The sequence below is a fragment of the Crotalus tigris genome, unplaced genomic scaffold (assembly GCF_016545835.1).
Source record: "Crotalus tigris isolate CLP2741 ecotype Arizona unplaced genomic scaffold, ASM1654583v1 scf7180000019007.31208882:3723066, whole genome shotgun sequence".
Classification (NCBI taxonomy): domain Eukaryota; kingdom Metazoa; phylum Chordata; class Lepidosauria; order Squamata; family Viperidae; genus Crotalus; species Crotalus tigris.
In genome coordinates, this window is record NW_024097321.1 from 1,115,666 (window position 1) to 1,130,341 (window position 14,676).

At 37.4% G+C, this 14,676-nt stretch overlaps 1 protein-coding gene across 5 annotated transcripts in view; it reads left to right on the top strand.

Moving 5' to 3' along the window:
* TIAM2 (TIAM Rac1 associated GEF 2) overlaps nucleotides 1-14,676 on the top strand; it is a 145,588-nt gene that overhangs the window by 53,218 nt on the left and 77,694 nt on the right. For all 5 annotated transcript variants that reach the window (XM_039358225.1, XM_039358224.1, XM_039358227.1 and 2 more), the window contains 2 exons: nucleotides 12,303-12,412; nucleotides 13,141-14,333. In XM_039358225.1, the coding sequence (XP_039214159.1) occupies nucleotides 13,146-14,333 (1,188 nt within the window). In that variant the 5' untranslated portion in view covers nucleotides 12,303-12,412; nucleotides 13,141-13,145. The remainder of the gene's footprint in view (nucleotides 1-12,302; nucleotides 12,413-13,140; nucleotides 14,334-14,676) is intronic.

The window sequence follows — 14,676 nt, forward strand, 5'->3', positions numbered from 1 at the left end:
GCAAAATGATTGAGAATGATGTCTGATATTGAACTTATCTTTGTCATTAATTTTGTCTTGAGCAGCTTTTCTTGTAGCAGCCAACAAATTCCAGTACATTGTTCAACTTATACTGAGCATAAATTCATATGGACTCATTTTGGTTTTTTGAATTTGATTGCATTTTATTTTGCTTCATTTCAATTTGTAATACATGTATTTCCTTCTCAGTAAAAGTGAGCTATGTGATAATAAACTTACAAGCACAATATATTTCTTGTGCTTGTAAAAGTTTGTCATCACCCAGCTTACATTTCTTGTCTTACTTCTTTAAAGCATCTAGCACTTTTTACTTCATCAAAATAATGTGTATAGTTAAAAAAAAACCACCATGAATGAGTGCAAATAGAATATCCTAGCAGATTTATATATTGTCATCAGTAAATTAATGACTTATTCCATCAAATTTTTTTTCTGTCTGACTATAGTAAAAGGCTTGGGAAATGTGAGTGCCAGCTAAAGTTGGTGATGATTGTTGTATAACACTTTTGGAGGCCATCAGTTTGGCCTGAATTGTGAGAAAAAAAAAATATTTAGTAAAATAAATTCATCAGCTTTACAGTCTTAGCTATGTATTCATGAGTGTATAAGGGAGAAGATAGCAGAATCATAGATAATGTATTATGTAAATACCATAGAAATCGGGACTTCATATCGGTAATACTAAAGACCTGGTTCTTCTCTTAAATTTTGTTTACGTTTTGCGTAGTATAATCTGTGGAATAGTGTAATTAGTATAATTTTTGAAATGAATTAACATAAGTGTTATGTATGAACCATGCTGCTTTATATATTTTGTTCCTAGTACCGTTTATTGAACAGTCAATGGAACTCAAATGAAAAAGGTGAGGCAGAGTTTTCATAGTCTTGTTATATGATGCTGCATAAAGAAATCGATGAATTCTTTTAGAAATCTTCAGTTTTAGAACACACACCCATGCTCTGATTAATGAGCCAAGCAGTCATTTAGCGATCACAAGTGGGAATGCCAGGATTGCTGTCATTGAACAAAGTGGGTGCCTTGATGTATGACAACAATGGCTTATGATTGAAATTCCGATCTTGTGAATTGAGGGCTACCTATACTATGTTAATTTGTTTTGCTTATATTATTTATAATCATTTGAAAGTAAATCCTCTCTGCATTGTTGAGCATGAAGCAAATCTGTATCTAACTAACACAGAGTTGAAATACATGTGCCTCCTGTAATACTGTATACAGTATTTCAAAAACTGTCTTGGGTTGTATAAGTCTTGCAAATGGAATAGCTAATTTAACATGTATTCTGAAGCAGCTTTTTTAGATGTATTACACAGCTTTGGATTTCTACTTGAGCAAGTAACCTGGGTAACTGTTGCAAGGAATTCCTGATACTGAAATACTTTGGAAACATTGAGGTTTAAGTATTAGCAACAACTCTCTAATAATGTAAAATGTCTTTCCTTTTTGTGCTATAGATTCTTTCCAGGAGCAGGTGATAACTTCTGGTCTTGATTATAGTCTAAAATAATAGTCTTTACTATTAATGTTTAACATTGCTAGCAAAAGAAAAAGGCGACTGTCACATTTGCTGTGTCTAATCTTATTTAACTCGTCTTCACACATTGTGCTAATCAAAGTGTGGCTTATTAGTGGCCCAGTGCAATGTGTAACCCAGCCCACTATGGTTAGTAAATTATAGTTTGTGGTTTAGTGTTTTGTGGAACCTAGGCAATTGTGATTTATTCAGTAAACTACAGCCAAGCAATTCATAGCGTAATGCAGTGTATGAACCACTGAAAAATAAAATTATTCCTCATGATTTTTCAAGCCTTCCTGGCTAAAACATTTTACTATACTTTGCAGAATTGCTTGTTTATTTAGGTGCACTATATTAAAAGAAGAATGTCAAGAATTAAGCATAACTAATTAATCCTTTTTTTTAAAAAAAAAAGGACCAAAGCTCCACCATTCCAGCAAGCTGGTCTTTATTCCGTGAGTCTTTTAGTAGCTTCCCTCTGGCACTTTGGTGGTAATTCAGGAATGCAGGGCCAAACAACAGCCCAGTCATAGAGTATTCCCCGATGGCTCAAAGGAATTATGGCAAGCTGTCCAGGCTAATCATTTCAACCAGCTCTTGGAAAACCACTCTCTGGGTAAATTTGCATCATCCTAGTCCACCAATGGAAAGAATTGAACATGAAGAGGGTGTGTACCTTGTAGACAAAAATATATCCAGCATAGCACAGGATCTGTTTTTAGCCTATAACGGTTCAACGTTTTGGAGTCCTAGACACAATTTCCTGGCGTTCTACAAGTGGAAAGAAGGAAAGGGAGAAATCTCAGCATATACATGTGCGAAACAATTTTGTGACATGCTTGGAGAAATCTTGAATGGAGGTACTTGCAGAAAGTAAGTTTGAACCAGGGGCATTGAGGAACAGATGCTTGAAGGACACAGTCTGCTCAGTTAAAGAAAAATTGGAAAAGGGACTCTGTGGAATCCTGTTTCAGACTCTTGGCTCTGAAGTTTTGCTTTCTTTTTTTTCTGAGATGTATTCCTCTTTCAGCACGTTTATCAGCTCCTTTTCTGAACTTGCTAGTTACAGTACTTTCCTTTTGGGAAAAAAAGAAAAAGAAAAACTGCTGAATTAGTTACTTTGCAAATTGTCTTGCCATTTGAACACTGAAAAAATTATTTTCTTATAGGGAAAGATTCCTGCGGTAGAACTTTTATCCTGCCTGTAATACTACACACACTATGACTAATGCATAAATAACTCTTTTTCTTCTTTGGAGTTTTGTCTCTTCTGCCTTGTAATTTGCAATGGAAAAAACTCGGCTTCATCATTGGAAAATTTACTTTCTTATTATTGAATGTAATTTATTTATTGGTTCAGAAATAAAGGAAGTAGCTTAATGCAACAATGAACCACACAATCTCTTAAAAACAAAACAAAGATATTTTCTTTTGCTTCTCCATTGAAAGGAGAAAGATTTAAAATACTGACTAATTTTCTAGATGGAATATTATCTCTAAAAAAGTGTGGAATCCATTTAATGATATAGTTCCTGTTTCAAATTGTTTTAAGGTTGTATTTTCTTCTTTTGAATGTGAATTCATAGAGCGATCCATCAGTGGTATTTTTATAGCAGAATTTATGGAAGAATTATATTTGAAGAATCCAAGAAGTGTCTTCTAGTATATTATACTTTTGTTCCTTTCAGGGTAAATAACATTCTATTCTTAACAGAATAAAATGAAATAACGTTTCTTTGAGAATTGATTTTTACAAGTCTAGATCAGTGTTTGTCAAACTTGGCAACTTTAAGATAAATGGGGGTTCAACTTTCAGAATTCTCAGTCAAATCCCAATTTTGGGAGTTGAAAGCCCCCATTTTAAAGTAGTCAAATTTGAGAAATGCTAGTTTACATGATATATTGATATATATACAATTTTGAAGTGAACAGATTTTTAAAATATTCCTTTTGTGGCAACACTAAGAAAGACTTAGTCCCTGCTGTAATGGCACAGTGATAGAACACCAAACTATATATCAACAATGCTAGAAATAATCATTTGGTTTTCTCAGAAAGAGTAGTTGGCTTTGATCTTGGATGTTATTGAAGGATCTAGAGGTGTAGCCACAAAGACAAGGCTTCTCATAATTTCTCTGTCCTTTCCCACAACTTCAGAAATGGGCCAAGCTGCAGCTGAATCTTTGATAGGAAGGCATCATCTCCTGCAACTGAGACAGGAGATGATGTCTTCTGAGACAGTATGTTGATTCCAAATGGATGGCGCTACCCGTTCTATCCTTAATATTTTGCCATCATTTGAAGACTTCCTTTTGCCCTGACTAATGGAAAAGACTAGCCCTATTATGAGTTCGGGAAAGGAGAGAGCCTATTCCTAGACATAGAAGCAAGCTATTTATAATATAGCTAAAGAACAGTGAGTCTAAAAACAACAGTCCTTGTCAGGAACAAAAGATAGACACAGGACATAAATGTAAAGGGATTACTTTTTTTGTTGTTAAAGCTAAAGTAGCTTTTCATTTTACTGCAGTAGGAGGAAGAGAATCTTTGTCCATAGTTGAAGACGGAGCACTAAGCCAGGGAACCGATCTCAGGGATTTGCATCTTGGGGAAGTTGTATGGTTTAAAACAGAGGAGATCAATATAATGAATTATGAATGCCTTATGTCACAGTGGAGGTTTTTTTTTTTGTTTGTGCAGAGAAAAGTAGGGTTTGGAATGTGTAAGATAGTATTATTTCCTAGAAATGCTCTACTGGGCTTAGTACGTGCTATATATTGCTTTAATTCAAAATAAAAAAAAATGAGGTGCGCTTCACATTTGTTACAAAGAATCTAATCTTTTATCCAGCCACTACTGTATATGACTGTCTATTGACCCTGCATGACTTTATATGACATAATTGTGGGTTTGTTTCGCTTTTTGTTGAGATTTGTGTATTTTTAACTTCTGAGCTATTGATGTTCTACAAGCTCTAATTTGTGTTAGTATGTTAATCTAATTTTTGCAATGCAACAAGTTATTTGTTTTGGGTCAACCAGTGCTGTTGCTAAGAGCTAGTCAGGCAATTCTACACTTGCTCTCGTGGCTTGACCACAAACAAAATGTTATACTTTTGGTATATCATTTCCATAATCTCATCTTCAATATACAAACTGGGTTGGTGCCAGGGAGACATTGGAACAGTTGATGCTGTCTACCTAACCACACTGTCTTGTTAGTGTCTCCAGAACATAATTTCCAGACTGATTAATAGTAAAATATTTTTCCCATACTTTTATGCTAACTTAAATATAATCATTACAATTATAATGTATGTTATGGTCTGTGTTAGTTGCTGTGAGTGTAAATTGAGAAATTAATTAGCATGATTTAATTGACTTAGATAAAAATATGAATAGTACATTCTAAAGCAAACAGTAGTTAAATGCAGCTGTTTCTGTGGTTGAAGTATATTGTTTACTCTTAAAATTATTGCATTATTAGTGAAACAAAATCTGGATGCTTTGAATTGTGCACATTTGGCATGGCCCTCAGGCAAAATAAGTGGTGAGTTTTTGCTTCCAATGATACAAGAAAGGAATTGAAAATGAAATAATTATATAAAATGGTAATTTGTTCAGTGGAGTGTGTGTGTGTGTGTGTGTGTGTGTGTGCCAGTATAAAGTATATTTGATTGAAAAATATATTATGGTCTTTAAGAAGTCAGGGTAGAATCCTTACATTTTCTTTATTAAACTTATTTCCTTCTCCATTCTTCATCTCTTCCTGCTATATTTCTGTAGTCTTTCCCTGCTATAATTGAGCATTAAAACTTTTTAAGATTTTGCCTTTGCACATCTGGTTGTATTTTTCATTTTGTTGATCTCTTTTAATAAGGCCGTTGTTCTCTTTTAATAAGGTTCATTCATATGATGCCAAGGTCACTAAAGATTTTCTGTATTTACTTCCATGCTATTGATAACGGAGTGAGGGTTTTTTTCCCTCCCTGAAATAATTGAGGGGGTGGGCTTTCTCTTATTTATTTTTGCTATTAAGTATAAAAGAATCTGTTAGGAACAAAACAACAACAACAACAACAACAACAAAAGAGAGAAGCAGATGATTTCAGACCTGGGACTTATAAAGTATGCCTTGAAAGATTAGTTGTTCTTTGGGATGGGCAGTTGGCCTGGTGAATTTAACTCTTTCATAAGTTCTCTGAAAGAGCTTCCTTTGTTTTCTTTCTCTTTGTAGTTACCTCTTCCTTTTGCTTCATTTCCACGGATTTGTTTCCCCTTTTTCTTCCACTGCTAGTATAGATTCTCTCTTCCTGTATTCCATCTGATCCAGTTTTGGTCCTCATTATATTTCTTCCTTGAACAGCTACCTTCCTCTCATTCCATCACCATCCTGTTTTCTTTCTTCTTTTTTGCTGGTTTGGTTGAGCTGGGGGAGGGAATAGTTTTTGACAATAATTCCGATGGGAGCAGATTTCCTTATTTCTAGTTCTGGAGAGCACGCTTTGCCCATTGGCTGTGTTTAGGGCAGTGGTTCTCAACCTTTTTAATGCCGCGACCCCCAACCGGTCGTAAGTTGAGGACTAAACCGGTCGTAAGTTGAGGACTACCCAACCGGTCGTAAGTCAAGGACTTTCCCTGCCCGGGAGCACCGCGCATGCGTGGTGCTGCCCCCTGCGCTGGCCGAGGCATAGCTGGCAAACAGCAGAGACAGAGCAGGCTGATCACCGGCTGGGCCACCAGCTGGCCCAGCCCAAGGGAGGTAAGGCACCCACCGGAAAAGGGGAAAAAATGGCGGACAGCCTTGCTGGGTGACCCCTGTGAAATGGTCGATCGACCCCAAATGGGGTCGTGACCCATAGGTTGAGAACCGCTGGTTTAGGGTCTCCTCAGAACTAGCTTATATTTACTTTTCCTTTCTTTCTCTTCTCTCCTGCCATGTACACCCAGCAAATGGGCAACAGTTTCTCCACGGAAGCCAATGGAAGCCTGCCCATCATGGTGGTAACCCAGAATGGTTGTAAAATGGGTTGGTCATATGATTGATTTGATTTTATGACCATTTTTGTGAAAGTTGTTAAGCGAACTAATAGTTCAGCATGGTGCAGTTTTGCCAAAGCATAGAAGTAAATGAAAGTTTTCAGCAAAAATGTTGTAAAACATGGTCACATGACCACAGGACACTGCAAGTGGCCATAAATTGGACCGATTGCTAAGTGCCTCAAGTGCAGTTATATGACTGGGTGAAGTGGGACCATTGGCACCTCAAAATCTAGGTAGTAAGTACCCCTCAGGTAGGTCCATCAGAATTTCGAAAGATTGCTAAGTGTCTGGTCATAACTAGAGGACTACCCGTACCCTCTCCTTGTCTCTCACTTTTTCTTCTGCAGATTCTGCCCAGTACTACAGCTGACACATCACTGTTATTGCTCCTTCAGGGATCAAGGGTCCAGGACATCAAAAGGATAAAAGCTGGAGGCTCTGGAACTCAATATTTTTTACCAGCTGTTGCACAGGGTTGGGGTTTTTTTGTCTAATAAAATCTAGCAGATAAGGCAATATTCTGAAAGAATGTTACTTTTAAGGATCATAAGGACATCCCATGTCCTTTGGAAAAGTATTTTCTACCTGAAGTCAGATCAGTACTTACCCTGCTGACATTTGAGAAATCCACTGATTGTGTGCTTTCAAATCAGCGGTGGCTCTTAGCAACCACGTGACTAGATTTTCTTCATGATGATCTGACCCTAACTTTGTATTTCAGGTCTTCCATCTACTGCATTGAACTGAGTCCATCCATCTTGCTGTTGTTTTCTTCTTCTCTTCTCTTCTCTTCTCTTCTCTTCTCTTCTCTTCTCTTCTCTTCTCTCTTTCCTATCCGCAGAGCCTTCTCCAGAGAGCTAGATCTTCACATAATGTTCCAGAACATGATAATTTGAAACTGGTCACTTATGCCTTGAGGGAGAACTCTGGGTTGATTTGTTTGATGATCCATTTGTTTGCTTTCTTGGTTTTCCATAGTATTCTCAAGAGTCTTCTGTAACACCAGAGTTCAACAGCACCAATACTTTTCCTATTCTGCTTCTTCAAAGTCCAACATTCACTTCTATAGAGTAGTTTGCTTTTGCCTTCTTCCTAGAACTGAGAGAGAGTCACTCAGCTAGCTTCATGTCTAAGACAAGACAAGAACTTCCAGTTTCTAGTTTGCTTTCTTAACCACTAAGGTGCTTCTTGTCATCAGCATAGCATAGTTATTGATATTTCTTCCTCCAGTTTCAAAATTATCTAGCTATTTCAGAAAAGCCTTTGGTGATTGATGGAAGGGTGGGTTTTCAATCCTTCAATAGATTGCTTGTTATTGAGAAAATTATTCCTTGGTATAATAATGAATTTAGGATTGTTTTACTATTATTGTTTTGGATTATATCATAATATATTGTTTTAATTTTCCTTAATTCTTTTATTGGATGGCAAAATGAATGTCTTGAAATAAAACACCTGAGCCTGCACAATTAAGTTTATCTTGAAGTCTGACCCCAGAAGAATTATGATGAATGTTAATCATAGACTGATTTTAAGGAAATCAGCTTCAAACATAATTTATGAAGCTGTCATCTCAACTAAAAGAAGATGGTTAATCTGAAAATTATTTACTAAGCTGTGGCTAATTTTCAGCCCTACTGGAAAAAAATATCTGAATAACAAAATGATAATAATAAATAAAATATATGCAAATAGGTAATTCCAGTCTCTTCCATAGGGAGAGGGAGGGGGAAGTATGTGGGCTAAATCACGGGGACAGGGAAGGTTTTTTGGAAAGAAAAAAAAAAGCTTTCTGAAATCCCAACAGTCCAGATTAGTGAACTAAATAGATTAATTATCCATCTCACTCCGAGACCGCTTCCTGGGTTCCTATTTGGATGCTCCTTATTCAAGCACATGCAACCTCATTATAAACTTAATCTGTTTCCTATGAAGAATATTGGAGATCTCTTCAAAGTTGGCAAGCTGCAAAATTTGCTTAGAAAGTTGCCTTTTGTGGTCAGAAAAGAATTGCTCACTGACTGCACTTTTCACACACACAGTGGTTGTCATCTTAACTGTTCATTGTGCCTTGTGTCAGCTCACTTTGCATACCTGCCTTTGATAGATGTATTCATTAACCTTCTTCATTGTATGAGGGCACAATGGAAGTTGTATGACTGGCTCAAGTCTTAAAATTTGATGCTACTTTGTCGAGCTCTCTAACAGGCAGCTTGCTTGCTGCCCGCTCTGTTAAAAAGGATTACACAGCGAGTGCACTGCCACAGTGAGGACCAGATGGCCTTTCATTGATTCTTTAGACAAATTGAGTTTCAAGTCCTCTTATGAATACAAATAGATTTCTGAAAGGAGCCTTGTGAATGTACCTCATGGCTTTGGATACCCAGATTCTGGATATAAATGCCCTGATTGAAAATTGGGTTCTGTTGCATTGTTCAGTAGTACCATAGTGATTTACATTTACTCACTACGAAACAGCTTGCAAAATGTGTGTCTTTTTTCCTCCACCTTAGCATGAGCTGTGCATGTTAAAGTGTATTTTACATCAATGATACTTCAGTGGAGCAATTTATACTTATAAGAAAAAAGTTATAATTCCTGTGAAATACAGCAAAAGATTTAAGTTATAAAGTATATTTTGCAGTAAAAATGTCTTTGAATTTCTGTGCATAGATATTGACATGTTTTAATATAAAAATCATTGTCATTTGTGAAGTGCCTTCTTGCTAGTTATGTCTTTTTGTCAATTTTTAAAGATAAGTTTGTAGTGAACTTGAACTTTGTTAATCTGCAGGGTAACTGAGATTTGAATGATTAATAGATTTTTTGATAGGTTAAAAATGAGACTGTGCTTCATTTAAATGTTTTGAGAGCATGCAGTCCCTATTCAGTTGTACAGCAGGTACGAGGTAAATATTTTATAGCACTTTCAATTTCATAAAAGTTGGTCAACTGACATACCTGATAGAGAAATCTTCCAAAAAGTTAAATGTGGTCCTTTTGAAATCTAGGGGGTATGTGAAATGGATTTCTTCTTTCTACTACAAGCCGCACCTTTTGGTAGGCTGTCTTTCAACAGATTGATTGTTCAGCTTGCCAGTAGCTGCCTTTCTTTTGAAGCATGCAGTGCCTAATACAGTCTGAGCTATTGCTTTCCTTACAAGTCAAGTTCAAGTTCATGTAAATAGAGAAGTGACTAACCGATGGTATGAGTGAATTACCCTATGCTCTTTCACCTCTGGGTCACAGCTGCAACTTACTCATGAATCAACAATGACTTCAAAAAATCCATCGGGATTATCCAAGTTGTAACAAAGGAGCTAGTTATATAATGTTGTTTAATATCAATTAAAGTACATTAAAATCCTGGAACAAGTTTGAATTTATTGCTGTTTTGCTTTCAGCGACATGAGGCTGGTTGAGATTCAGAGTGAAGTGTGCAATATAAATATGGCAAGGCAAACTTTGATTTTTAGGGGACTAAATACTTTATTCCTTCATGATTCATATGAATGGGCAATAATGGTGGAAGTGGCCATTACATTTGTGCATTTGATTTCACCCCAAAAGTCACATGACTGCACACACACACACACCCCTACCTATCTTCTGGAATCACTCTTTCAATTGCTTGGATACTGATGGTCAAAATGAGAAAAAAAGACAATTGGAGGATATGTCTACAAGTTGTTAGGAAAGACAGTGAACAGTTCGTCAGTGTTCCATGTAATTACTCAGAATTGACTGTTTCATGTTTTTTACTCAGAATTGACTGAGCAGGCCCAAATAAGTTACTTGGGGAACATTTTTACAAGGTCATCTGGACTGAGTTTGATTCTGTAGCTCTAAAGCTCTGAGGACAAGATCCTCCAGTCTGTCAGTTCTACCACCTGCCTGTTAGATCCTTGATTGTTAAGGCAGCCTGGAAGGTAACCAACAAATGGGTTCTTGTGGTAGTTTCAGCTTCTTCCAGGGAGGTGCTGCTGCCGTTGGCCTTGAAAGAGGCTATGGTAGATCCCCTTTTCAAGAAGTCATTGGACCTTCCATTCTGGAAATTATCATGCAGTTGCCACTTGTCCTTTTGTGGGAAATGTGGTCAGATGGCAGCTATAGAGAATTTTGAAGGAAACAGATTGTCTGGGCCGGTTTCAGTTGGGCTTCAGACTGGAGTATAATTCAGAGAATGGAATAGTTGTACTTTTTGTACTTTGATGGCCAGGATGGGAATGATGCACCAGCTTGATCTTTTAATGGCTTTTGATACCATTGGCTGTGGTATCCTGTCTACTGGTTTGGAGTGGAATGTAATGTGATGCAAAGGTTTGCCTTCTTCCTCAGTGGTTGGTCGTAGTTAGTGTTGAGGAGAAGGAAGAGATCAAAGCCACTTATTTTATTTATGAATTGTCTCATGGTTCAAACAGGTCCTGTCCTGTTTGACATCTACATGAAAGTGCTAGGTGAGGTTATCCATGTTTTTCATGGCTTGGCATCAGTACATTTATGATGCCCATCTTTACGTCTCAACCCCATGCTGTGCAGTTAAAGCTGTTGATGTACTGACCTAGTATCTGGAGACTATTGGGGACCAGATGAGAAGAAACAGACTTTGGCTTGACTTTGACAAGACTGAATGGCTATGGCTGTTTGGCCCTCCTGGTCAGGGACATCTTCATTATCTTGTGATTGGGCTGTGATATGGTCTACATGGGTTTGCCACTGAAGAGTATCAAAAAGTTGCAGCTGATTCAAAATGCAACAGGCAAACAGTAATGGGCACTTTTCATTATGCCCATTAATGCTGCTATGTGAACTGCATTGGTTTTCAGTAGACTTCTGAAAACTAGCAATTGAAGGTGCTGATTGTTACCTGTAAAGCTCTTCATGGCATAATGTTTGGTTATCTGAGGGAACATCCATTTTTCAATTTAGCCACCCATCTTGTAGGACCAAAGAAGTGTGATTTATCTCTTAGGTCTCTCTCCTAACATTCTTCTAAAGATACAAATAGTGCCTGGCTCGGTTTTCAGGTCTGGGGTTAATGTCTTTGTGGGAGCTCTGTTGTGTTTTACTGTTATTGTGATTGCTGTTTTTAGTCTAGACCAGTGTTTCTCAACCTTGACAATTTTAAGGCATGTGGACTTCAACTCCCAGAATTCCACAGCCAGCAATACTGGCTGTGGAATTCTGGGAGTTGAAGTCCACATGCCTTAAAATTGTCAAGGTTGAGAAACACTGGTCTAGACCAGCGATTCTCAATCTTCGTGTGACGGCGACCCTGTCACACGGACGCGCCGCGCATGCGCGGCACCCCCCCATGCACGGCGCGCATGCACGGTGCTGCCCCCTGGGGGGGAAAATGGCAGATCGCGTTGTTTCGCGACCCCCGTAAAATGGTCGATCGACCCCAAATGGGGTCGCGACCCATAGGTTAAGAACCGCTGGTCTAGACTATCTTGTTTTTAGTTTTTTCAACTTTTTTAAACATTTAATTAGCTTTTGTAATGTGCCCAGTGTGTGCTATAACAGGTGGCCATAACAAATTTAAACGAAAGTTTAAATTCAAATGAATGAATAAAATACCTGTAGAATATACAGTAAATATTAACTCCATGTTCTTGACAATTACTTTTGTGTTAGATGGATATTCATATTAAAATATGAATTTATTTTCATTTATGTGACTTTTCTCATTTATTTACAGGAAATCATATGAAATTTCATTTTGTGGTTGAAAATATGAAGACCATTTATTAAAATAATGACAAATATGCAAACTGCTAATTCCACCCACATTTGAGTGGTTTTTTTCAGGTATGTCTGAAATACATATTTTTATTTGAAAATGAGAAACAAACAACTTTATATGAAGTCTGAACTGAATCTTAGAACTACATTTTTATTACTAAAGTTTCTTACTCGTGCTAGTTATATTTCTAAATTGTGGTGAATCTGGTAGTGTTTATTAACAAATAAAAACATATTCATGTACTAGGCCTTTTTATACCATTGAATTCTGGATAAAAGCAATAGACTTTTAGAATGAGAGAGAAAATGAGTTAGTGACTGAGTCTTTTTGAGTTGATTTTAATAAGATCAAGGTGAACAAAAATAAAGCTCCATAAGATCTTTAGTAGAAATCCCACAATCTAGCAAGGGGAGCCAAATATGCACTTAAATTATGAGGGTGAGGATACTTCCTTAGGGTTTGGTCAACTCGGGAATTTTCTTCCAGTATTGATCAAAGCCACTTTTTCCACAAATATTTTTCATTTCAGCATTTTAATTTGAGAAGGCGGACCCCTTTTCACATATTACTTATTGCTTGTTCCTTTCTGCAAAATTACCCACGAATAACCCCATATCAACTTTATGCTACTTTTAAGATATTCTTCCTAGTGAACATATAGTATCAACTAGAAGCAATTCAAGGAAGTGGTCTTTCATTGTTTGTAGATCTTTTTAGGAGTTCACAAGTAAGGATTAAATTCTTCTTGGGAGTAACTGTTTTAATAACCAAAGCTATTTGTATTTCCTTTTAGTAAAAATGGGAAATTCAGAAAGCCAATACAGTCTTCAGGGAACCAAAAGTCACACTGTATCTACACCTGCCACCAAGCAGAAACCCTGCTCTCTGAAAATTCGTGGCATCCATTCTAAAGATGAAAAATCCTGCTCCATACGTGGATGGAACCACAGTTCCAGTAATGCAAGCTACAGATCTCGATCATTTGCTAGAAGCTGCCTTTCTCATTTTAAGAGTAATCAGCCTTATTCCTCAAGACTCAGTGATACAGTAGTAAAAGTATCTAAGAGTAATAGCCATGCAAAGCATAGGACTCATACATCAGGGAACTATGGTCAGGGGACTAATAATGCATTTCTGCCCGAGAATGGTTTTCACTACATTGGCTTTGAAACTACCAACAACTACGTTCCTTCCAAGGAATATAATGGACATTTCTTAAATTGCTATGGAGAAAAAGAAATTTCATCACCGGATGACAGAATGAGTCCAAAGGTTCTCATCAAGACATTAGGGAAGCTTGATGGGTGCTTGAGAGTTGAATTTCAAAACATTAGCAGTAATAGTAGCATTTCTAGAGATGAACCCAGTAATCCAGTCCAATTGTTAAGGTACTTTCCCACTTCAGAGTCTGAAAAAAACAACATGCTTGAAGGAAAGGAATCCTCTAGTACAGACTGTGCTGAAAGCCATCGACTGTCAGCTACTGATTCAAGACTTAGATCTAGTAAAGGAAGCTCCATTAGTTCAGAGTCGTCATGGTATGACGCTCCATGGGGCAATAATGGAGGTATAAATGAACTAGAAGTGTCATACATATCCAGAAGCATTCCAGATGCAAGAATCCACCTTGATTTCTCCCAGAATGACTGCAAAAAATCATTGAATCAAAGTTCATCTCTTTCTTCCCTCCGTGATTTATATGGGGATTCAAATCTAAGAGGTTTGCAAGCCTCTAATATCGGATTTTCTGCAGATTATATCAATACACATGCTAGTTTAAGCAACCGGGTTTCATTTACCTCTGCCATAGATGTTCCTTCTAAGGTGGAGCACAGAGGATCTCCACAATACTCTTCCTTCACTCTGCCTTGTAGAAAATCTACGAGCCTTAATGAGGATGCAGCTAAGAAGGAAACTTTAAAAAGCCGAATGCGTCGGATCAGTGACTGGACAGGAAGCCTGTCAAGGAAGAAAAGGAAGCTACAGGTATGTAGTATTTCAGGTTTAAAAAGTTAACCTGAAGTATGAATTCTAGTTTCTTCATTGTCGGGTATATGCTTAACTTAGAGCAGGGGTGTCAGACTGCCGGCCTGCGGGCCAGACACGTCACATTGCCCACCCCATTGCCGGCAATGGCAAAACCGGCCCGATAACGTTGCGCGACGTCATGTGACATCGCGAGTTTGACATGCCTGACTTAGAGTCTGAAATCAAACTAGACAACTCTTTTCTATTGGGTCATTGTTTCAGAGCTATTTCCTTACATAAACAGGGAACAGAATGACCATGGCATGACCACTGCAAAAAAACGCAACGGGAGTGATTTCTG